The sequence below is a fragment of the Perca flavescens genome, chromosome 9, assembly GCF_004354835.1.
Source record: "Perca flavescens isolate YP-PL-M2 chromosome 9, PFLA_1.0, whole genome shotgun sequence".
NCBI lineage: Eukaryota > Metazoa > Chordata > Actinopteri > Perciformes > Percidae > Perca > Perca flavescens.
Window position 1 is genome coordinate 19,621,461 of NC_041339.1, and position 26,108 is coordinate 19,647,568.

At 40.6% G+C, this 26,108-nt stretch overlaps 1 protein-coding gene across 2 annotated transcripts in view; it reads right to left on the reverse strand.

Moving 5' to 3' along the window:
- Positions 1-2,150: 2,150 nt before the first annotated feature.
- Positions 2,151-26,108, reverse strand: part of ccdc50a (coiled-coil domain containing 50a) — a 29,117-nt gene continuing 5,159 nt past the window's right edge. The window contains exons 2-12 of one of the 2 annotated variants that reach the window (XM_028588339.1): positions 24,098-24,160; positions 17,800-17,929; positions 14,400-14,490; positions 13,677-13,779; positions 11,084-11,953; positions 10,154-10,308; positions 9,160-9,204; positions 8,740-8,874; positions 8,512-8,588; positions 8,251-8,360; positions 2,151-4,420 (exon numbers count right to left, since the gene is read on the reverse strand). In XM_028588339.1, the coding sequence (XP_028444140.1) occupies positions 4,401-4,420; positions 8,251-8,360; positions 8,512-8,588; positions 8,740-8,874; positions 9,160-9,204; positions 10,154-10,308; positions 11,084-11,953; positions 13,677-13,779; positions 14,400-14,490; positions 17,800-17,929; positions 24,098-24,160 (1,799 nt within the window). In that variant the 3' untranslated portion in view covers positions 2,151-4,400. Of the gene's footprint in view, positions 4,421-8,250; positions 8,361-8,511; positions 8,589-8,739; positions 8,875-9,159; positions 9,205-10,132; positions 10,309-11,083; positions 11,954-13,676; positions 13,780-14,399; positions 14,491-17,799; positions 17,930-24,097; positions 24,161-26,108 lie in introns of both variants that reach the window. The other variant, XM_028588338.1, reaches the window with a different exon arrangement.

The window sequence follows — 26,108 nt, forward strand, 5'->3', positions numbered from 1 at the left end:
TGTATGACAGAAACCTCCAGTATGTAGAGTAATTGGTAGTATCTCTCTCTCTCTCTCTCTCTCTCTCTCTCTCTCTCTCTCTCGTAGTGGGTGTGTCTTCGTGTCTCAACACGGCGTGCAGCAGTTGATAGACAGCTGCACTCACCTCTTTACCTGCCAGGTGAGAGACGGAAAAGACATTCAGTCCTCAGAGTTGATTTCACTCAATCGGTGAATAGGCTACAGCAGCTCGTTCATCACTCTCGTGCACCGTGAATGATTGGATGACAGGTGAGTTCAATAACCTGTCAGTAGCCTACATATTGTTCTATTTTTGCAGTTTTGCAACACTGTTAACAAGCAGTCCTGCTCGTTATGGTGCAAACACCTGTTGGGGCTGCGGAATGTTAGTGTTGGCACACAGCGATGAGTCAAATGAACAAACTAACATTAAACGAGTTTGAGAACACGAAATCAGTATTTGCTTGCAGTTGTGATCTACAGGATTGTTGTGTGTATTTTGTGATGCAGCCAGTATAGGCCTAAAATAAGAGCACGCTCAAATGTGTGGGCCTAATAATGACGCACTAACTGTTGCTATACAAAACAACATATATATTTTTTTACTCTTCGCAGAATTGTTTTACAGTGTTTCTGTTACCCGCACAGCTGGAAACTTTGACTGGGAATTTGTGCTTAAAAATTTCAGTCATTGTTTCTGGTCGTGTGTGTAATAATGTGCATCCGAGACCAAAGAGAGGTACCACACGGGAGGTTTGGATGGATTGTTTCTGATTGGGATTGACTGCAGTTGTCAGACTGAGGTACAACATGGATCTCTGCTTTTGATAAATATCTTATTTTTGTAAAGAAATTGACAGCCAAACGGATGCCAGCTTGGAACACTGCTGAGGTCGGCTGTCTGGAAAGCCTAGCCAACACCTGCATCGTCATTGTAGAATGTGTCTGTGTTAAAGCTGCTTTGGAAATGACAAAGCTACCAGCCAAATATTGGTAGACTTTAATCTGCCTTTTGAATACATTGTCTCATCTGAAGAGCATTTTATTTTAAAACCACAGATACTAAAGCCACCAGGATCGTAACAGATATCCTGTCTGATTTCAAAACATTTTAAGCTCCCAACAGCAGCAGCAACTTTTCTGGTTCTGGAGGTATAGCTCCCAGGTGTTTGGTTGTGACATATCCCACTGAGGGCATGGCAGTGGTGTTGCCACATGCAGGCCTCAGTATGTCAGGTATGTTGGTGAACCAGATCCACTCAGCCGTTCTCAGATGATGGGTGTAACTCTGTACTTTCCTTGACTGGCATGATTTATAAAAAATGTTGACAATAAAAGACTACCTGACACTACGCACACGGAAATTATTTCACTATGAATACACTGAGCACATGATTGAGTATAAGATGAGTCCAAGATAAAGAGATGAAATAATTGGTCCTGGATCAAGTATTTGTTTCCTTAAAAAAACAATCCAAACACAAATGCTGCAACGGCCCTTATGCTTTCAGTGAATGCATACTTGTGTATTTGTTCCTACTGAAATAAATGAGAAACAAATGCTTGAACAGCAGTTACTGTATATGGAATGGTTTTCTTTTCTCAATAGTCAGCTGGAGGTCTGTACCTGTAGTTCAGTTTTTTTCAATGGGTTCCCTTTTGTTTTGTATTGCTGAGGTGCAGAGTATACTTGTGTGAATATTGACCAGCATTACCTGCGTCAGTACTGGGAACAGGTGAGTAAGACATTATGTAACATTCAGAGGAACCTGGGTGTCAGCCAACTCAGGCTCAATTTAAAATGTAAGTATATTTTGTTGCTTTTGCTATTTAGATTTGCTCTGAGCCAAAAGCTTCAGCAGGTCAGAGGTTGGAGGAAGAGTATGCAGCTGAAGATAACCCAATGTCCTCTTGGCTGCTGTGGGCAGTTAATCTTTTTTGGAAAAGCTTAAAGCCTGCACTACAGACAATGTGTCATCTTTATGGTTCGGTGACATTCTGGAAAGTGTGGTATATAAAGACCTTAACGAAGCCTTAAGGTATTTCTTGAAGGTTGAGGCCTGATCCTCTCTGTTTTACTGGTTGAACTCGCTGAGCAGCGTCATGTATTTGTGTCCTAACTGTGACTTAATGAATGAGTCGTATTCATAAACAGTGGAAATGCTGATAGTTTATTACATTTTTGAGATGCTATGAGTAAAAGCAACTTGTTAATTGGTTTTACTTAAAATAAAAAGTTCTGTTACAGCAAGTGCCAACATATGCGTTGATTCATGATTGGTAGATTGCATACAAACCCTGGATTAAAGAGAAAAAAAAAGAAAAGGTAGCACTCGATGTTTGCTGTGGACAGCATTCGATTCCATGTCTGATACACAACATCCACAAATGTACATCCTGATCAGATCAATTTTGTACATCGTTTTGCAATTGTCAACATGTCCACACGGCGGTGCTCTCACCAAAGAATAAATAAGGAGTCCCACCTTGGCGGGTGTGGTAACTGCTACAACCACAACAACTTAAGTTTTTCCCATTTTCAAGTCCCTGAAAAAATGACAAACGTATGGCACAAATCTCATTCTGTCAACAGCAATTAGCACATATAATTTAATAACACCTGCATGTTTATCATTGGCAATACAAACATCTCACACTTTCTCTGAACAGGGAGGGAATCATTTTGGAAGCTGATTTATAATTTCAGCAACATTTATTACAACGCGAGAACCTTGAAGCAGCACTAAATGTTCAAAGACTTTTGAACAGCTTGTGGCCGTCACAAACATTTCAGTAAACTCAAAAGCTTGAATGTGCTCTTCATTTTCCTTATCATCCTTATTATTCAATATGAACAGAAAATAATGATCTTGGGACTGATTTCCCTCTATGCAGATGCACTTCTATTGTGGGAATGTTTTGTCTTTTCTGTAGGCAGGAAGTGATGTCTGCCTTTGAGCTTGAGACAAAGAAGAGGATTGGAAGCTTGGGGCAATGAAAATAAAGGGAACAATCTTGAGGAAAGACTAACAAAATACTGTATAAAAATAAAATATAAGGCTCCCTTTCTGAACAAACATAACTAGTGGGACACCAGATAAAGGGATTGAAGACAGGATCTTGTATTTTCCACAATGGGAAACAGAATTTGGTAGCACAATAAGAAGAAAAAAATGGATATTTACATTTAAATAAAACAAGCAAATATTCAATTGCACGTTTGTGCCGTAAGCACGCACAAATTCAGGTTTTGACACGGACAAGCAATGTACATGCATTTCATTTTGGTACTGGTTCTTTTATGGGCCAGTTTTGGTTTGTAAATGATTAGCTATATATGAAAATGGTGGCAGAAAAGTGATATTGGACAGCAGTATATGAGCCAACATATACTGTTAATTCACAAAGAGAGATTATTGGCTTTTTGTGGCTTTAGCCCTTTCTGAGAATAAAGAGGGAGCCATATAAATTGATATAAAGCTAAAATGCATGTACACAGTTGTACACCTTCAGTAAGCATGCACATAGAAACACGGAGTCATACACATATCATCATCCATCTACACTTTTAAAGGGTGATGGGGTTAAAAAGTGCCCCTCACAAGCAGAAGATGACAGTCTACAGCCAATTAAATGTCCATGGATCATCACAAAGCTCCACCTCCTCTGCACTGGAACAAGGTGGTAAGACATGTCAAAGCCAAAAGTACCAGCATCTTGATAAAGGCTTATTCTTTTGTTGTTGTTTGAATACAGCAACAAAACAGTATCCCTCCAGAGGCGTACGCTGTGTGGCACATGGATAGGACCTGTGTAGCCTTGTTGCACAGCATGAGAAGAGAACAGAAATGCAGCATGGGTGTACAAAGCAGCTGCCATGTTGGTATCAAAGACACTGTAGCAGCCGTGTTGGACCAGACAGGCCCATCCTATGAAGAGTCATGAGGAATTTTGAGATTGCATGGTTATATCCAGCAGAGGCCTTGAGCCCTTGTGATGGCATGGTCCACAGATGGGACGAACATCGGCACATGATGACCACAGAAGGTGAGGAGCCGGTTCCTCTATTTCAACAGCTAAGAATCAAGGGGAGTTTATGTTTATATTACAACGCTGCTATTTTGGCTTGTCTTGATGTTGAGTTGAAAGAAATAATATTAAATCACAATTTAAAAAAGTAAAATAAAAAAAAGAAGAAAAGATGAGTGTGGTTCCAGCACTCACAGACCCACTTCTTTAAACTTTGGAGGGTATAAAAAGAAATTCCACTGCCAACTCATTAGATTGTCCCAAGGCTTCTGGTCAACAGAGTGCAAATGATTGAAAACTAAAAGATAAATAAAAAGAAAAAGAAAAAAAGGAGGACTGACAGCATGTCTGGACATGGTAGAGAGCCTGAGTCACCGCTTGTAATAGGCACCTGAAAAAGATGGAAGAGACGGAGAGATTTATCAGCAGCTTAATACGTCACACTGCAAGCTAAGTTGTATAGTAGTCATAAGGTTTCTTTTTTTCACTTTTCAGACATCAGTTTGTCTTTTTTGAGATCTGGAACATATTTCTGCTGTTGGGTTTCTTCACATAACTCTTCTACTTATATAATACAAGGACTGTTTAAGCTTCAATAATACATCAATTCCCAGGGTGCCCTGGTGGCCTAGAGGTTAAAGCACAGTCTCTCTCTCTCCCTTCATTTCATGTCGCAACTGTCAAATCACTAATAAGACAACTCTGCCACTGGTCTTTTCTTACTGGACATTTAAAAACAACCCATGTTAAAGCATACATTAAAGTGCCCATATTATGAATGGGATTTGGAGTGTTCTTTTGTGTCTCTGGTGCTTCCACACGCATACAAACTTTGAAAAAAAAACCCATCCATGCTGTTTTGAGTGAGATACGGTTTCTGAATGTGTCCTGCCTTCAGTCTCCGGGTGAGCTGTTCAAAATCGGCACGGCTTGTGACGAAACAAGCTGGCTAACCACAACCGTTAGCTCATAGCGTTAGCATGCTAACGCTAGCATGCTACCTCGTTCTCAATAGCAAAGCACTGCTACAACACACACAAGTTCACCATAATCTACAAAAGAACTACTTAGATGTGCGCCCTCGTTTAGAAGTCTCCCAGCTAATCCTGGCTTGTAACTGACCGAAGTAACTGACTGACATGATCTACATCTGAGCTACTGAGCATGTGCAAGTGTAATCAAAGACCGTACAGAAGAAGAAGAAGAAAAAAAAGAGGTCTCACTCTGTAGCTAAAACAGAGACCAGGTGAAAAGAGGATCTGCTGCAGTGAGAGAGAGCTGTGCAGTACAACAAAAATATGGTGTTTTTTGAAAATTAAACCAGGTAAACCTATTCTGGTACAACCTTAAAATACAATTATGAACATGAAAATGAGCATAATATGGGCGCTTTAACTGAATATGTGATCATGTTTGTGTTGCAGTGGTAGGGATATTAACAGTAGCAGTAACTGAAATAAAATAAATCAACAACTATTTGGATAATCAATTGTTAGTCATTTTTCAAGCAAAAATGCCAAACATTTGCAGCCTCTCAAATGTGACAATGTGCTTTCTTTAGTTATACAGTATGATACACAAAGAAATATGTTTAAGTACAAGTAAGCAAATTTGGGCTCACTTTGAGGGAAACTGTAAAAGTCATTTTCTCAATATAATGATTAATCATTTTGTCTAGAATGAAAAATGGTGAAAAATGACCATCGAATGATGATGAAATAAAAAACGATGATGAAATAGGTACACCTGTTTTTAGCACATAAAATGAATGAGGATTTTTCTTTTAACACCACCAGCACCCTAAATAATCAAAAAGCATGATCTGAAAGCCACAACTCACTAATTGAGATAGTATTGTCATTACATTATGGGAAGGGTGTGCGAGTTGAGGAAATGTATTTGCAGATTTCTAACGTTATGTGCATTTAGGTCATTCTCACTACAGCCAAGAGTGCCAAATGAAACCAATCACATCAAGCTATAAAGAAGTAGACTAAAGAATAAACATTTGATATGCTATAGAAAAATAGTAAGCAGTAATGGTAAAATGCAACTAGAAAATTAAATTAAACATAGGAGTTAGGGTTTTTGAGCTAGAAGCAGGACTATCAAAGATGCGCCAAAGCCTCGTCTCTGTGAAAACACCTGTTGGTGTTGACATCTGAAGTCAGTTAAGAGTCAGTCAGTTGGTCAGTTAGTCCATCATGACATTTTGTTAGCTGACAAACAACACCTCTTCTCCTTTCTTCATCTCCTCCCCTTTTCTCTTCCTATCTTCCTCTCCTCCTGTGTGTGTGTGTGTGTGTGTGTGTGTGTGTGTGTGTGTGTGTGTGTGTGTGTGTGTGTGTGTGTGCTTGTGTGTGTGTGTGTGTGTGTGTGAGACACTGTGGGCTAGATTTATCAAGCCGTTTGCGCCCGTTTCCAGGCGCTAATTGGTCGCAAAGACGGACGTAACCGATGCGGGCTATTTACAAACAGGGCACACTTAGGTAAAATCGCAGATTGTCTGCCACATGAGCGAGAAGAGACAAGTTGCGCTTTCAATATGCGTTCGTGGGAGGGTCGTGGGGAAAGTGGGAGTTCCACCCAAAAAGGTGCGAGGATAAGCGCAAAGTGCGCCTAATTATATATTTCGTGGTATTTACAAAGACTGTCAGTAAGAGCGCGTCTCTATTCTGCAGGGGAAATTCTCCGCCTCTTAAAAGCAGGTCTGAACCAGCCGCAATCAAGTTTCCTCGTAGACCTTTATGCCGCTGGTGAAATGGCAACAGTAATTTGAGCAAGACGAAGACATAAGCGAGGCTGAAAATGTTTTTAACATAAGAATCACACTTTGTCAGTGAACACAACATCATTTAGCGTTACAAATCAAGCAGCCATGCAATATTAGAGTTACTGGAAGAAATCAAAGATGACATTGAATCACCCATTCAGCATTCACATTCCATTCCAGCAGTTGTTAAACTCCTCGCTACATTACAAATATTGGCATCAGGATCATTTCAAACAGTCATAGCATCAGCAGTGGGAATATCGCAGTCTGCACTCAGCCATATCATAGCACAAGTACCGCTTCGCTACAGCGCAATTTACATAATAGTGGGCGGAGAAAGACGCTGATTGCCTGATTGGTGTCAGGGTTGATAAATACTACGCAAAATGTGGAAGCATAGCGTGCGCTATTACCGAACTCGCATAAACAGACGCAGCGCAAACTGCGCTAGTGTTAGTAAATTAGGCCCTGTGTCTGTATGTGTGTGTGTGTGTGTGTGTGTGCGTGGCAGTACTTGTTGCTAAAGTGATTTACGCAGTGGAGGAGACATGTGCAACACATGCACACGTACGTGCATGTTTAAAGTTTATTTATTTAGAAAAACAGGGACAGCGTACAATAAAACCCCAAGGGGAGAGATGCATAGTACCAGGTTTTAGCTCAAGAGCTAGTTTTCACCCGTAGTCCCTATGTGTTGGCACCACTGCGTGACTAGTAGCGAGAGGAAAATGTGGCAGAAGATGAAGAATATTCTTAAAGCACCCATATTATGCTCATTTTCAGGTTCATAATTGTATTTTGAGGTTGTACCAGAATTTAATCTTTAGGTCTCTAGGTTTAATCTTCTTTTGTTGTACTGCACACTGCACATTGGGATTCACACATGTGCAGTAGCTAGGTAAGGATCACATCAGCTAGCTAGCTGTTTCTCTAACTTCAGTCAGTACAAGGCAGGATTAGCTGGGAGACTTCTTCTAAACGAGGGCGCACTTCCAACTTTGTGTGGTATACCTGCAGAACAGGGACATGTAAGTAGTTCTTTTGTAGATTATGGTGAACTAACATGGTTTAGCCCCCTCGTTTCACCTAGTGATGTAAAAAACCCTGCAGATTTTGAACAGCTCACCCGGAGACTGAAGGCAGGTTACATTCAAAAACCCGTATCTCACTCAAACCAGCATGGATGTTTTGTTTTTCCAAGTTTGTATGCGTGTGGAAGCACCAGAGACACAAAATAACATCCCAAATCCCAGAAAAAGTGTTTTTTTCATAATATGGGCACTTTAAGTATGACGAATAATAGTCATTGTGCCAATTGCTGCTATTGCAGCACGTCAGCACACTGAATAATTGTCCTTAAATACAGGGTCCATCCTTATTTAGTTAGAAAGCACTTTATGTTAGGATTAAGTAAATACAGCCAGTCTGTCACAGAATGGACATCATACCTTTGTAAGCAGCCTCAGGTCTGGTGGGAGGGCGAGGGGGAGCAGGGTGGTCCGAGTAGCCATAGCCAGAGTTCACATTCTCATAGTCGTGTGCACGAGGCTGAGGAGGCCTGAGACAGACAGAGAGAGAGAGAGAGAGAGAGAGAGAGAGAGAGAGAGAGAGAGAGAGAGAGAGAGAGAGAAAAAAAACAGAGACAGAAAATTAATGAAATATTTGAGTTTCTACTTCTTGACTGAAGTAAGAAGTAATGAGTCTTGTACCTGGCAGGCTTGTTGTGGTTCCTCTGCCTCTCATACTCATCTCGTGTTCTGGGCCGGACTACTTCCTCCAAGTTTGGCTGGAAACCAACAAAAATGACGGTTTCTTAAATATTATGGTTCTAGTACCACAGTGGAAATACACTTTTACATAGAATAAAGTCATGGGTTGCAAAAAATATTTCATCCCAAAGCACACGTTCTAAAATGAGTACGTTTAGGGCAAATTACCCTGTGGTCTCCCTCTCGTTGCCTTCTTTCCATTGCCATCCTATCCATGGCCAACCTCTCCCCCTTCTCTTTCTCCCGCTCTCTCTCCTTCCTGTACTCCTTCTTCTCTTGTTCCATCAGCAGTCGGGCGATTTCCTGCCAGAGCGAGATATCAGACACATCCACATCAACTGGATAATTAACACAACCACAGAAAATTTTGCGTGATTTGATGCGTGGGGGCGACACGATTGTGATGTCCGTACATAATTGCATTATCAACTGTATATATGAGGAAACAGCCATACATGTAATTAAAAGCGCATTAAAAAAACTATGTCACTAGACATTATAGGGGTATATACCAATAAAGCTGATTTAATTGGGTCAGCTCAGGAAATGTAAGGACATGAAAAGTTTCCAGACTTCATTCCCACTCACCTCATCCTGCGCCACTTGGGCTGCACGCACATGCATCTTGCTGGCCTGAAACCAATAAAAACAATAAAACAATTTCACATTTCCCCAGAGTGGAACACATTGTTCCAAGGTAACATAGGAAAGGACTGAGATTGAGGCCTTTCACTGTGTTTTTTTGAGGCTTTCAGTAATTTAAAGCATAGAGTATATCGCTTTATCACATCGTGCCATTCCAGTGCTTTGTTCATACAGTTTTAGCTCTAGATCCTAAAGCTGTTGCAATGTTTATTCAAGCACACCAACAGGGACTCACTGAGTAACTTTAGAGTAACTGCAGAGGGCCACCAAATGATTGATCACTTTTTGAAAGTTTCTTCTTTTCAAAAATTAAAATGTGTCTGAAAATATACATTAACATGAATATTATTAGTAACCATAAATCAACCTATTTGTGGAAAAACTAATTTACACAACAAGGTTTACTATAGGTAGCCATCCACAGATACAGTTAAGCTTAAAAGAACTGAATGTGGCTTCCATATGTATGTTTAACATTAAGATAGGATTTATAAGTCAATTGAATTGAATTGAATAAATAATAATAAATATAAACAATAACATAACATTAACATTTTGATATCACACTTATTATAAGCCTACTGTCAGACTTTTCATATTATCAACTCAATATCTGACCAGACTTTACCTTCACGGCAGTGTTGCTCTCTTCAGTAATACCAAGTTTAAGTGTTTTGAGGTTGGTCCTGGGCTTAAAGAATTTATGACCGTATTAATGTCTGCACAGTTTGGAATTTTGAAATCTTTCAGCAGAACATAGCAGCTTAATGGAGGACGAGCTGTTAAATGTAAACCCCTCGTGTATAAAAAAATATCTTCAACATATCCAGTTTCTATGTTTTTCAGGTTGTTGGATTTGATTTCAATCTCTCCATCTGTTCACCTTTTATTTGCAAAAATAAACTAAATCTAATACTTGTCTCGTTTCCTTCTTCACCTTGACTTCCTCCTCTTGCAGTTTCCTGGCCACCTCCATGTCCTTGAGCTCCTGCTCACGGATATCGAGCTTTGCCAACCCCTTGGTGGCCTCGCTCACGCCATACTCCGTTTCTGCTACTACTACTGCTCCACTCCCTCGGTGCACAATACGACCTGTGGATGTCGGCACATTATATTAATAATAGATACGGCCTGCAACTCACTTTTTCATTATCGAATAATGAGTTTTTTTTATTTTTACTTGTTTAGTCTTGAAGACATCAGAAAATTGTGAAAAAAATGAAGATCACAATTTCTTTGAGCCCAGGGCTATGTCTTCAAATTTCTTGTTTTGCCTATTTTTTTTTGGTTGCCATTTTCTTGATAAATGACAAAAAAAATTAAAATTATCAAAATAATTGTATGATCCAGTTATCGTTTCAACACTACAATAGATACAATTGAAGTTGGATTACAGCTATGAGGCACCTAAAGGGCTGCAGTGCATCTCTACTGGCATTTATTACTGTTTTTTCTTTTTTTTTTACAGCTTCAGGATAAGATAACAACCAGCTCACCAGCCCTGAAACCCTTTGTGAATGCCAAAGTTTAGCTTATCCAAATCCATGAGGCTATTCACAGCACACACATTTCAGTGTAATCTTTTCCTTGCTTAATGCAACAACCCAGCAGACAATACAAGAATGAGCAAACCCCAGAGCACAGCAACAAATCCAATTATTTCAAACCATCAAAATCTGAATCCCAGTCATCAGAAACTATTGCGGACATGTCGTCATCCTCATGAAAACCGAGAGGAAATGAGTGTCTTCATTAGTGATTGCAATGTTAGAACAACCCACCACCTGAGATTGCCAAAGCAAAAAAGCAACTCCAGCACACCACACGAACACCCCCGCAGAGCCCAGAGGGTGGCTCAGGGTGGTACCTGTCTCTCCGTTGACGTGAGAATGACTGCGTTCCCTGCCAGGAACCCCGCCCTGCTCTTCCGGATCATCAAACACCTCTTCGGGGCCGGACTGGACACGCTGCCGGCCCCCGGCCCTCCGCTCCCTCTCACCATCATCCCCTTGCTCCTCCCAAGAAGCCATGCCCTCCCTCGGCCAGTCCCTGCTCCGCCCTGGCTCCTCTTCAAGTCCCCTCTCCGTGGTCCTGGTTTTTACTCGTTGTCTATCTTTGTCTTTCTGTATCTGCCTGTCTCTCTCTCTCTGTCTGTCCCCACTCAATCCTCTTTCTCTGGATCTTTCCCTGTCTTTTCCTCCTGCTCTCGCCCCTCTGAGGTCCTGCTCCCTGTCTCTCCTCTGCTCTTTTCCCATATGCCTCTCCAATTCCAGGTCTCTGCCCCTGTCTAGGTCATGCTGCCTGTCCCTTTTTCTGTCCCAGGTCTTGTCTCTCTCTATGAGGCTCTGTGGTAGAGGTGGTCTGGCTGGTCTCTCTTTGCTTCTCAACACTCTCTCTGTGTCCCCCCACCCTGGGCCCCTGGCTCTTCCAGTCTCTGTGGGCTCATAATCTGGGTACCTGTCCCCATGCCTGCCTCTAGAAGCCAGCAGGTGCTCTGGGTATGGATCTGCATGCCTGCTTCGCCCCCCTTCTGTCTCTAGGCAGTGCTCAGGGTATCTGAAGTGGCTGTGGGGTGCTGCTGGGTCCTGCCTTGGGTGCCTGCTCCTTTTGGGCTCCATTGAGCTATAATCTGGGGAGTAATCACGATGTGAGATCACTGGAGCATGTGCATCACGGGGGCTTGGGGAAGTGGATTGGTGACGGGTGTGTTTGTCCAAGTCAAGGGGTCTTCTTGCAGCTGAACAGGGCAGAGAAGAAGGAGCGAGGGTGGGAGGAGAGCGTTGTGGAGAGAATGATGATGGTTGATGACAACATGGAAATGTTGGGAAAAAAAACAACAGGAATGATATAAGCTAAGATGGTTAGTAAGCATGGTGTTAGACGCAGCACCTGTGAGGAGGACAGTGATGATGAAAAGACAAAGTACATGCTATAGATGTACAGAGAGTGTAGGAATTAGCTGCACCCAAAAAGAGACTGAGAACACTTACATCTACTAAGAAAACCATTGTGCTGGGAGCCTGACAAAACTTGGAATTAAAACAAATGAGTGGAAAAGCAAATTGAGGAAGCACACAGCAGAAGCCAGTACTCAGTCAGCTCAATGGAATTCAAGTTATATAACCAGCTGGTTGACATCTAATCGACAGTGTACAAGGAGGCAGGTATCCTCCATCCTGACTAGTACATGCTCAGAGTGACTAGGCTAGTTTAAGTGTTTGCTCTCTTCTGTCCAGCCTTACTTTTAAAATACATTGTCTCTCTTCCTCACCATTTTTTCCTATTTATGTATCTGTCAAGCAGAGAAGGGTTCTGACCCCATGCTGGTTTGTGTGCAACTGTAATCCTCATCCTCAAAAGCATGACATCTTCAGTGAAACATGATTTGTGAATTTTGTGTGTGTGTGTGTGTGTGTGTGTGTATATACGTACAAGGAGCATACAAAAACTAGTGGTATGGAAATTTAAAATAAAACTTGAAATTGCTCAGATTGAGTCTCAAAATGAAAACCCTTAACACAGTGACTATCTCCTAACCTGCATAACGTGTCTGTTTACTCACTGTGATGTCAGGCCCTCACAGCATTGAGATGCAGTGTAAACAAAGGAACTGAATATTTGTTCTACTGCACGCACACACACGCACACACTTCTTCCAGACAATAATAACCAACACAACAGTGCAGTGGGTGCAAATGTAGATAATATAGTTTCTCTGGAATATATTTGCATTGCAGAAAATGGAAAGGTGCTGGCAAAAAAAAACCAACTTATTATTAAGTTGACTAAAAATGATTTTCCTCAAGAGCATCCTGGCTCAAGAACTGTAACTGCATTCAGACCTAGCCACACTACCGTCAGATAGTTGCTACATGTCAGCAGCAACATTTCTAATGCTGTGGGATGAATCATGCAGTCGGGTGATGTGTGCATGAAAAGACTTGAAATAGATTCCAATATGTGACACTAAAACGCTCACCAATAGGTTATAAAAGAAGCAGAACAAAAACACATTTGTGGGTGTGTGACATTAGTTCGTAAATCTAAATCCTTTTTTTAAATGCATTCATTACCCACTAACTGGATATTCATTTACTATAGGAAGTCAAAATCTGCTATCGAAGCACATTTAAGCTGTATCCTGAAACTGGAGCACTGTTAAACCAATTTACAGCTGTGTTTGCTCTTGAATGGGAGCAAAATGACAAATTATTTCCCTGTAGGAACATGCAAGCCTCCCTTCAAGGTTAATTATGTGCTTATAAATGCATTCCAAAATCTTTGCCTCGAGTCAGTCTCCACAATCTCCAGCACTGTGCAGCATCAAAAGCACAGCCTCACACATCCTGAGCTGAAACAGAGGAGGTATATCTTCTCTCATGTCCTCACAGACAGGAGATATGCACACACGGACGCAGGAACAGCCACACATTCACATGAGCCAGTGGTGCTCGCCCTACCTCCGTGATCCTCAAAGTACTCCTCCTCAAAGTTAGCTTCCAGCTGCTTCTGTCTCCTCCTTTCCTCTTTCATCTCCTTCTCCTGCAGCTTACGAGCTATAGCCTACAAACAAACAAGGCCACTGTAAGCATGTTGTCCCACATGAATATGAAAAAGTCCCTGTTTGGGACGATCTGTAACAAATATGTCACTTTGTTTTGGGTTGTAGTTTTAATCTTTTGACAGTGATTGTAGCTTCAAACGTCAGATTACAGTGGATCATTCCCTGATGTTTTCCAGAACAAGAGCAATGAGACCCAGCTCTCCCTCAACTTAGAGGCAAGAAATAATCAATAGCATCGGAGATATTTTGCAAGATTTACAGACAATTTTACTAAAGTTGGAGGCCACCCTTTAAGACAATAAGTGTATAATAAATATAAAACCCCAGCCCTTTGTCTAATCTCATTGTGGGGGGAAAACACAGACACACAAACCTTAAATCTCTGGACTTTATGTAGGGCATAAACATTGTGATTAACACCTTGAGAAAAAAATTCAGGTCAGGTCACTATAACAGTCATTCAATTATCACAATGGAGAGGCACAAACAAGGTGCTTGTTTAAGTGGAATGACCCACCCAGTACAGTACATTAATACTAAAAGTCAAGTCATTGATGGGCGATCAACGTTGTGCTTGAGTGGGCAGAAATGTCTGTATGTGTGTTTGCATGTTTCTTACCGCATCCTTCTCTTCCTGACGTCGCTGTAGTTCTGCCTGTCGGACCAGTTGTTCCTGAATCTCATATGCGATCTCATTGTCTTGACGCTCACTGAGGTTCCCAAAGGTTCATGTGTATATGGGGAGGGGTTTGGAACACATTAAAAACAGGCACAACTGTAAATCTAAAATGTTTGTAATTGTACAATTAAGATGATGATGGCCAAGATTTTAGCAAGTTTAAATCTAATATTTAAACTCTTACCAGGAACCAGTGTTTATACTTGTAATACAAGCATATTATGTACAGTTTTTTTTGCCTATATCTCTCATACACATTTGTTTAATACTTTAATGTCTCCCTTTTTGAGCACTCTCTGCTGATGCTTCTGTTGGCATTCTACTGACCATTAAGATTTTTATCTTACTCTCCGAGAGTAGATACACATTCCACTGACTTGCCATGAGGTTGAATATAGCAGACAGAAACTATAAAGGGAAAATTAAAAACACCCTATCACTGCCACACCTCACAATTATCAATGATGAAAACATAAAGTCACTATGTATTATATATGAATAAATGCACAGCGAACCAAAAAGCTGCACAAAAGTTTAACTGATCAAGTTACACCAGAAAAACACAGAGCAATGAACTCACTACATGATCAGCAGTGAAGTTATCTAATATGTTGTAAAAGGTAGCGAGTGCGCTTCAGGCATTAGTATTCTTGCCTGTTGCGATGTTGATCTCAACAGCTCACTTTGGCTAACTCGCATCTTTAAAAACAATTTTTAAAACACCACCATCTGCCTGGAGGTCTGGTATGCAAAGATATTTTTTCTGTTTGTACGTGTAGACATACACGGGTGTAATGCTTTACTTAAAGAGCAACAGTAACAGCTTAACTACATTGCGCTGCTCCTGTATTTGACCCGAGCAGAAGGAGGACTTTAGATGGCAAACGTAAAAAACCGAATTTAGCACCTTAATATCCCTTTATCGGTACGTATGAAGAAACAAGTGATGCTGCATTCCCCTGTGTGTGTGTGTGTGTGTTTGTGTGTTTAGTCAAACCAGAGTGTGTGTCTGTTTAGTCACACAAGAGTGGGTGTATATGAAGTGGCACTGGCAAGTGCGGGGTGGATGGCAGTGTGAGCTCCCAGCACGACAAGCATTGGCCTGCCTGCATCGATGGTGTAGCATCTGGCCTCTCCCCGGGGGTGCGCACTAATATATGTCTGTATGGGTTTGTGAAACAGTGATATCACTGAGCTGTGAGTCATCAATTTTATTTCAATTAAAATGGCAGAGCACAGAGGGGCACTTTTACACCAAGTGGTCTTTGTTGCAGCTCCTGGTCTGGACCGTAGCTCAGGCAACACTCCCCTATGTAGGAGCTGAGAGTCAACTTTGTGTGGAAGCTGCATAACTTTGGACATGCAGCTGGAGCTGACCCAAACCCCTTAGAAAATATAATTATACTTCAGGGATATGAGATACCACACAGAGACCAAAACCAAAAGCTGCTTGTGTAGCAAAGACTTTAGCAGCACAAATCTTCTCCACAGTTGCTCTTTATAACAGTGTGAGTGTAGAAATGTAAAGGCAATTACATCTTAATTATACTGAACGCATGACTCAGCAATCCTCTTCAGTAATCAGAAAAATTTGTATTTTTTGACCTGCAAAACTTTCGCATCTTTGCCCTCTAGCACAAACAAAAGTGCATAAAAACGCAAGTAATGAATGCAAGACATCATCTATTTATTTTATAAAAATAAAAGCGCCAAACCTACACTAAGCAATAAATCATTTTGGAGTTATCTATGCACGAGTAACGGATGACTTCGCTGGTGGAACAAAAATCTGTCTAAGTACAGGGTTTGAAATAATTACACCTGATTACAGTAATCTAAAACAGATGCTATCAACAAAGCAACAAATACTGTACTAGCAGTGCCTACTGATTTGGCCAAAATGTAGCATGTAGTATGCAAACAAAATCTAAATCTGCAGTATGTCAAAAATATCCGGATTTTGTACAGATTCTGAGAAAATCTCCAGTATGCCTCGGACCAGTTTATCTCGCCTACTGTATCCCACAATGCAAAGCGCCGCAACAATCACAACAACCCCATCTTGCCGTTGTGGCCAACAACTGGAAACTCCTCACAATTTTCCTCTACTATTTCATCACTAAATTCACTTCCAAGACTCTTTTTTTATGTGAGATATCAACTGTGTAGAGCTCTAATATGGACAGTTATATGAAAATTGATGGCTGGGCAGCCCGTCCACCTTCACAGACCCCGCCGTCAGCTGGAGCTCTCTCAAGATACTCTCGGACAAGAGGCGTTTATTTCCCCAATCGTTTGTTGAAATAACACAACACAAATATCCAATATAAGAGTAACTGGAACCTGTCTGCCTTTTCAGAGTTATAAAGCTCCATAAGAGATTGCGGGCGTAACGTTAACAAGCTCGCTGGCCGATCGACACACACACACACACACACACACACACACACACACACACACACACACACACACACACACACACACACACACACACACACACACACACACACACACACACACACACACACACACACACACACACACACACACACACACACACACACACACACACACACACACACACACACACACACACACACGAGGGAGAGCAGTCCCTGACAGGGCTGAGAGATACCCGACTCTCTTTGACAGACTTGTAAAGAAATTATAACATGTATATACATTAGATTTAATATTTCAGTTCATAATTATTGTTTGCTGTATTTGCGGTTAGAAAAGTTTAAGGGGTGGGGGAGCTAACCATGCAGCATATTATAAAGTAAACAAAACAAAAATTAAAAGCTCAAAAGGTTTTATTTTTCATTTGCAATAATGGTGCGAGTTCTTTTTTTGTCTGGTGCTTTTAAGAGCGTGTTCAAAGGCTCAGCCTGGCCTAGCATTCTGCAGAATAAAATAATTTAACAGTTTCCTACTACTGATGACCGTAGTACCAACTGCATACTGCATTTGTCTGTAGTATGTAGTAGGCTATTTCAAAACGGCCAGCTATTATTGCAAAGTATAATTCGAAATTAAACCAATACAGTTTTGTATTTCTGCTATTAAAAGGATAGCTATAGCTACAGCTAGATGATTATACTGTGTAGAATTATAACCAGATAACAACTTTCAAGTAAATGCATTAACTAACAGAGTCAGTAACATTACTAATTCATTAATTTAATTTACAAGGTAATAATCAAATAGGTCGCCTTATCTACATCCACCTACTTCTGTGTGTATGGTTGTATTGTCAATTTCTTATATTGGGATTATGTTTTGATATAGATGTAATCAAATGGAATGAGTGAGTGAGTGAGTGAGTGAGCGTGCAACCCACATGTCAACATGCTGTTTCTGGGCCTGGCCCTTGGCCCTCTGATCCTCCTCCTCCTGCAGCTTCTTGGCCACCTGCAGGTCCTTCTGCACCAGACGGCTCTTATTGACGTTAGACGCCAAGTGGCTCTCAACTGTTAGACACAAACACATAAAACCTGCTCTTAAAACTTGTGTACACACAAAGCAGGATTAGCACTAACGATGAGGAATAAAGGTAGATGAATGATGAGCAGCAGAGCATGAACACATGACACTGTCATGAGACAGTCATGACACATGAACCCTAACCCTAACTTGTCATGATAAAAACCGAATGACACTTACTAAAAGAAGCGTTATGTTATAAACGTTTATTACTTGCTTATAATGTTTATGACACATTCATGACAGTGTCATGTCACTCTTATGTAGCTACCTTCAAGTAAGTGTAACCATTTATTTAAAAGATCCACACATTCTTGATGGTTTCCTCTCTGAGGAGCAGTAGTGTTGTTTATATGTTCTGAAGAGAAGACGATAAACGTTGAGGACACAGACGCTTCAGTCTCTGGTAATAAATGCTCTTATTCACTGAGAAATTAATGTTCGCAGCTGAGGTGCCAAGGTTGATTGATGGCACCTTGTTGGCCATAACAGATGATAAATCCTGCTTGCTGACGCACTCCAAGCACTTGGTGAGCATGGAGAGCATCACTTACTCACTCAGCTCTGTTTCACCTGGCTATCGATCTGTTCCCAGCTTTCATGGGAAAAGGACCAAATTGCGTTTGGCAATTTACCCCGTGAGAGGCTCCATAAAGTTTCTGCTTTCTGACTGGTGGGATTGAAAGAGGAAACTGAGTCACAGCTGTGGCGACCTGATAAAAAGTCAAGGGGTTGACATCGATTTTGTTTGGATGATGCTGATCAATTGTTTAAGTTGATGACACCTTAGAAAAATATATTTGAGGGGCAAAACTGATGTCACAACTCAAGATAAGGCTATCATTTATCCACTGCCACATCATTTATCCACTGCCACATTTCTCAACAGGAAAATTGATTCACGTTTCAAGACAAAAAAAAAACAACACATGGCCGGACATTGTGACATCTGCTCATTCAACAAACCCAACCTTGAAAAGGTCTCACATCATTCAAGAAAAGGGGAGTCAGGGTAAGAAATGTTGGACTAGCTGAACCTCAGACATACCAGTGGGGAGCTGTACACTGAAATAAAGAAAACACATTCCAGAAACAAGCATGCCAAGTGCTGACACGGTCATAAAGAAATGGTTTCCATGCGTGATTTGCTCAACATTTTGAATGGAAATAAAAGCCAGCTTTAACTACTGAAGTGACGACTTGAAGTGAATTTGCTAAAAAGCCCCTTTTGGGATGGCCATCTGTTGACGTGATCCACGGAAAAAAAGTGTGGGGGGGAAAAAATAAAAAATAAAAAGTGTGTCAGGCTATGTCAACCAGCAATCTTCTCAGTGACCTCTGGGGTCAAAGGAAACAAAGATTTTCCCAGCTCAAAGCAGATCAGTTAGTGGGAGAAAAAAAAGGAGCAACAAGCCATGGATCACTAAAGCTTTAAACAGGTTAATGGCAACACAAGGGCAGGCCAGCCAAAACCGAATTAATCACAGCTAAAACAGAGCCTACTCTACACTTAGGGTATGGCTGGGTGACATCTGGCCTTCTTTCTTGCAGATCTTGTTGTAAAATCTACCCTTTTATGGTGACATATTTATGGAAACAGAAAAAACAAACTATTGTCCAGTGCAGATATAAGTGAAAGTGCTCATGTTTCCACTGTCTAAACTCTAAATGTATCCATCCCTTCAAATCAAAAGCTCACCAGAGAAATCTGAACAGTAACTGGCCAATGTCCTGCACAACCTAAAAAAGCAGTAGCTTCTTTCTGTTGGATCCTGTCATTTCTTTATGAATGAGTGCAGGTAAAGGATATGAGGAGGTTGGTGGCTATTGTTCAACTGCAGATATTCATTTGTTTCTGAAAAGGAAGGCCTTGTATGTCTGGGTCAGAAAATATCCTTTCAACCGGACTCAACAGGAGATGACCTACAGTGAGGGAACAGCAGCGCTGTACAATTTCAACTTGAAACAATAAAGCAGAAGAAGCTTTTAATAAGAGAATGGAACGTGTAAGAGTTGTAACCACGAGATTCCTAATGCACATACACAAAAAAAGAAGAAGAAAGAAACAGCAGCAAGGGAACAACCCCTCTTTAGTGAGTCTCCAAAGTGCCTTTTCAAATCATGTGAAAAAGATGACGGCTAATTACACACATATGAGCTCACATAAAAGCCCCAGCTAATCTAATGAGACATGCAGGGACAAACACTTCACTTCCACACCCACACAGAGTTAGAGACAATAGTATTTCACAGTGCGTTCCATAAAAACCCTTGCTAAGCTGACTGTGCCATCTAACTTCAGTTGAGATCCAGCTTCTCTGTGCTACAACTGTAGCACAAACAAATTAAATGTGATCCAAACAAATCACATGCACCAGTCCACTGTAGTCTGCCACAGTCCAGCCCTGATACAGTATTGTTGTAGCATCCTGCACCATTCACACAGTTAACTGTGTGGCCTCAGCAGGGTTTATGTAGGCTTAAGCAGGCAGCAGCCACTGACGCTGCAGTTTGTTACACTTGAAAAAATTTCCAGAAGAGAAAAGAGGAGCTATGTGGACTGCATTCATTTTTCTACTGGTACTCTCTAAAAACATCCTTCGTTTGTTATTTTGAAAAGTAAGCATTAATAATAATAATAATAATAATAATAATAATAATAATAATAAGTTTATTTGATATAGCACCTTTCACAGACAGAATCACAAAGTGCTTCACATGATAAAAATTTGTACAAAACATAGTAAATTATACAACAATAAAGATAAAAGTCATTAAAAGACAACATTTTACATAAATGAATCAAAAGCAAATTTAAACAAGTGCGTCTTCAGCTGCTTTTTAAAAGCTTCAACAGAGACTGCAGATCGTAAGACAGTAGGAAGCGCATTCCACAGGTTTGGAGCCAACGCTTCAAAGGAACGGTCACCTCTAGTCTTTAAACCGGTGCGTGGGACAACCAGTAATCCCTGGTTAGAAGACCTGAGGGGCCTATTTGTAGTGTATGAATGGAGCAGGTCCGAGATATACGCTGGAGCCTGACCGTGAAAGCTTTATAAGTCAGAACCAAAACTTTAAATTTGATCCTGTCGTTAATCGGAAGCCAATGTAAGGTGTATAAAACTGGAGTGATGTGCGACATCTTGCTAGACCTGGTTAGCAGCCTTGCAGCAGAATTCTGGACTAGTTGTAAACGGTCCTGGGATGATTTGCTGAGACAGGTGAAAATAGTTGCAGTAATCAAGCCGAGATGAAATAAAAGCATGAATAATCATCTCAAGCTCAGAATGTGAAACAGTTCCTCTAATTTTGGCAATGTTTCTTAATTGAAAGAAACACGTGCAGATCAGAGATTTAATATGTTGATCCAAGTACATGTTATTATCAAATATTACACCAAGATTGTTTAGTTTGGACTTAACAGCTGAGGACAAGGAGCCCAGCAGCTGACTAATCTTCGAAACTATAGGGTCCGGAGCAACAATAAGGACTTCGTCTTATTTTCATTTAGCTGTAGAAAGTTGTTTGCGAGCCAATCCTTAATCAAATTGAAACATCTAAGCAATTTCAACACTTTGTCAGTGTCTTCTGGCTCAAAAGAGACATACAGCTGGATGTCATCTGCATATAAGTGATAAGAAATATCTCCAACTTGGCTAATTATATGTCCCAGGGGGAGCATGTACAATGCAAACAAAAGCGGACCTAACACAGAACCCTGCAGCACCCCGCAGGAAAGGGCCGCGGTTTCTGAGGAATAGGGGCCAAGATACACTGAGAAACTTCTTTCTGATAGATAGGAGGTGAACCAATCCAGGGCGCTTCCTGAGATACCAACCCAATGCTTAAGTCTTTCAAGCATGATGTTATGATCCACAGTATCGAAAGCGGCACTAAGATCCAGCAGCACCAAAACAGAGCATTGACCCTTGTCAGAGGACATTAATAAATCGTTGGACACTCTAAGAAGAGCGGTTTCAGTTGAGTGTTTGACGGAAACCAGGTTGAAATTTGTCTAAAATGTTGTGTGCATTCAAAACAGCAATGAGCGGTTTAGCAACAACTTTTTCTATAATTTTGGAGATAAAAGGCATTTTCGAAATGGGCCTATAATTTTCCGGCAGTGATGTATCCAGGTTGGTTTTCTTTAAAAGTGGCTGCACACTTGCATGTTTAAAATATAAAAGGGACACAACCAGATTTCAGAGAGCTGTTGAGTATAGCGAGAACCCAAGTACTCACAGACCCAAGAACATTTTTAAATAATGAAGTTGGTATTATATCTCCTGGGCTCGAGGAAGATTTCATACTGCTAACCAGATCAGTGAGTTCTTGTAGCGAGATTGGAGCAAAATGGTTCATGATTGGTGGCCTGATTGAGTGAGCCGAAAATGGAGTAGTCGAAGGGATAATTCCATTTCTGACATCACTGATTTTCTTTACAAAGAACTTGAGAAAGTCATTGCAATCCTTGTTTGAAAAATATGGCACTTCAGGAGGTGCAGGACTGACAATATTATTGATGTTTCAAAAAGGATTTTAGGGTTTTGTTTTGTTAAATAAAAAAAAACACAATCATGGTCAGTAATATGCAGTTCCTCAGTGCAAACAGAGTCAATGTTAAAAACATGCGTAAAAACAAGGTCCAAAGTGTGACCCCCAATGTGTGTGGTCAGAAACATGCTGGATAAAATTAAAAGCCTCAGTTACATTAAGAAAGTCTGCAGCTAAAGTACTAGACAAATCGTCAACATGGATATTAAAACCTCCTACCATAATAACGTTATCCAACATAATAATGGATGATAGAAAATCGCTAAATTCAGAAAAAAAGACCTATTAGAACCAGGTGGTCGATAAATTAAAATACAATAAAATGGATTAGAATTACCAACTTTGGTAACCTGCAGTTCAAATGAGGAAAAAACTCTACTGGGTACTGTCCGACTTTGAAAGCAGCCTTTATATACCAGTGCGAGTCCTCCACCACGACCTGAGGTCCTGGGAGTACTGATAAAACAACAGTCAGGTGGACAAAGTTCAGTTAGAGGAGCCCTTCTTGCGTCTGCGGACCACCACGTCAACCCAAGTTGACCCATGGAGTGGAGTAGAGCACGAAGAGGGCCACTGACATGCGGCTGGGTCCCATGTCACAGTGTCCTGCAGGGTTGAGTCAAGAGAAGCCAACTTCCGAGACGGTCTACAGGCCAGGTCTACATAACTGGACGATAAGGAGTCCTTCCTCCGAAGTTCTTCCGACAGCCGTAGGATATCTTCTTTGAGGTTTGCTATTTGTTTATTTGCCTTGATTAAAAGTGCACTGCCCTCGTTAAAACCGACGCAGCTATCACAGGCCGTCGTGGAAAGAGTGTTTGCGGTATCAGCAGCAGTGGTAGCAGTATTCATTGTAGCATCCATTTTTGTTGAGCCGTACTGGCTAGCTACAGTTGCATTTCTGCCTGTCTCTCTTTCTGCCACGTCAAAAGCACCGCTATAACATAGCAACATACAATGACAGACAACAGTACACACTCCAGTTCCAAATAGTGTTGCCACTGTTTGGAAATTTCTTCCCACACAATGCTTTTCCCCTCTGATTTTGATAGTTTACTATTCAGTTCTACACTTCCCTTCATGACTGCCTCCTTTGCCAATTTATCCACTCGCTCATTACCTGGTATTCCTGCATGTGCAGGGACCCACATGAACACCACAGTCACACCCTGATCAATGAGCCTTGAATTTGTAAACAAAATTTCATACACTAGTTCTTGGTGATTCCTGGCTGATCCTGCTTTGAGACTCGATAGCGCTGACACTGAGTCACACTATTAAGCGACCTACAGGACGAATGCAGCAGGGTAGCTTGACAAAAACCATCCACAGTGACGTAACGGGTCTGATGCAGAAAACATTACAATAAATGACTTAAGTCTTTAAACAGACGCCCAGTATCTGTATGAACTCTAAACATTTTTTCATCTTAGTAAAGCAGCAAGCCTTTCTCCGACTGAAGTTGATCACAGATCAGTCCCGTTAAAAGCAGCAAAGCAGGAGTCCCCAGTTTGAAACAAAGAGTTCACTGTCTCTTAAGGGTAAAGCATGGGAGCTGGGAAGAAGAAATCAAAAAACATGGCTAGTTTGTAGTTTCTTACACTCTTGCTCCTGGAGGTTATAGGCCAGGCAGTGGTCCTCCAGCACAGCAAAGTCCCGGCACACTGGGAAAAAAAGAAAGACTGAAATTGAAAAACAATACTGAGAAATACAAAGTTAAAAATTAGTTTCAACTCATTCTGACTCATTCAGTTATCTAGTAAAAGTCAAACAAGCCCAGCAGTTGAGATGTTAGATCTCAGACATTCACAGTTTCAGGTGCTTAACATCCGGCCCCTCTGCCTACATTGAAAAATTACCTAAAATCTAACTCACAATCAAAACAGGAGGCCAAGTTTCATGGGTTAACCAGAACACACAAGCAGCCAAACGCATTTGCTGTCAATGGAATTTAGGATAGATTTAATTTGTGATTTTTTTTTTTTTGAATGTTCAGTGGCTCTTTATTTGATGAGCTTACATGATGTATGGATTTGCCTTGTGAGCCATATGACTATTAGAGGATATTGAACCAAAATCAAAAGATCTGTTTAATAATTTATTGAATATTTTAATATGATATGAGACATTTAAAAACCGTACGTCTAGGTTTCACAGATTAGAAACTGGGACAAACTGTTTTTCTTAATCTGATAAAAAGTTTGGCCAGCTGGCAAGTGAGCTGTGGTTTGGTTATTTTCTGTCTGCAACAACATGAAGTGAAACTGTGAATGAGGAACCATCATCCACCCTCAGACAGTAAAGCCTAAATAAAGACTTTTTCTTAAAAGTTGTTTAGAGGTGCGAGAGGCATTAAGAAGCGAGAAGTAGGCTTATTACTGACAAGCTGCCGGTTTGAGTCCCTGAACTGGCTGACAAAATGTGACAAGCAGGCAAATACAGTACACAAGTAAAACTCCCCGCTACGAAAAACACTGTGTGTGTGTGTATCAGTACAGACATAGATACATGTATATTCATGTATTTTACAATAACAATACACTTATCACCCACAAAGAATTAATGAGTGAATGAATCTTATCAAAGCTCAAACCTAAAATATTGCAGACAGCAGAAGATCTAATCTTTTGAACAAACCTACAGTGGGGAGAAGTATTTGATACACTGCCAATTTTGCAGGTTTTCCTACTTACAAAGCATGTAGAGGTCATAGGTACACTTCAACTGTGAGAGACGGAATCTAAAATAAAAATCCAGAAAATCCCATTGTATGATTTTTAAATAAATAATTTGCATTTTATTGCATGACATACAGTACAGGCCAAAAGTTTGGACACACCTTATTCAATGCATTTCCTTTTTATTTTCATGACTATTTACATTGTAGATTCTCACTGAAGGCATCAAAACTATGAATGAACACATATGGAATTATGTACTTAACAAAAAAGTGTGAAATAACTGAAAACAAGTCTTATATTTTAGATTCTTCAAAAGTAGCCACCCTTTGCTTTTTTATTAATAAGGGAAAAAAATCCACTAATTAACCCTGACAAAGCACACCTGTGAAGTGAAAACCATTTCAGGTGACTACCTCATGAAGCTCATTGAGAGAACACCAAGGGTTTGCAGAGTTATCAAAAAAGCAAAGGGTGGCTACTTTGAAGAATCTAAAATATAAGACATGCTTTCAGTTATTACACACTTTTTTGTTAAGTACATAATTCCATATGTGTTCATTCATAGTTTTGATGCCTTCAGTGAGAATCTACGATGCAAATAGTCATGAAAATAAAGGAAACGCATTGAATGAGAAGGTGTGTCCAAACTTTTTGCCTGTACTGTAAGTATTTGATCACCTACCAACTAGAGATGGCCCGATACCACTTTTTTGCTTCCCAATACAGATTCCGATACCTGAACTTGCGTATCGGCCGATACCGAGTACCGATCCGATACCAGAGTGTCATATATTTCATTATGTTTTAACAGCTGTATACTACAATCCCTGTATGGATGTGATATGATTTCTATCTTTGTTGTCGGTCTGGCTCAGGTTAAACTCTTTGTGAAACATGAACAAACACAAACAATGAATGCCCCAGAACTTTC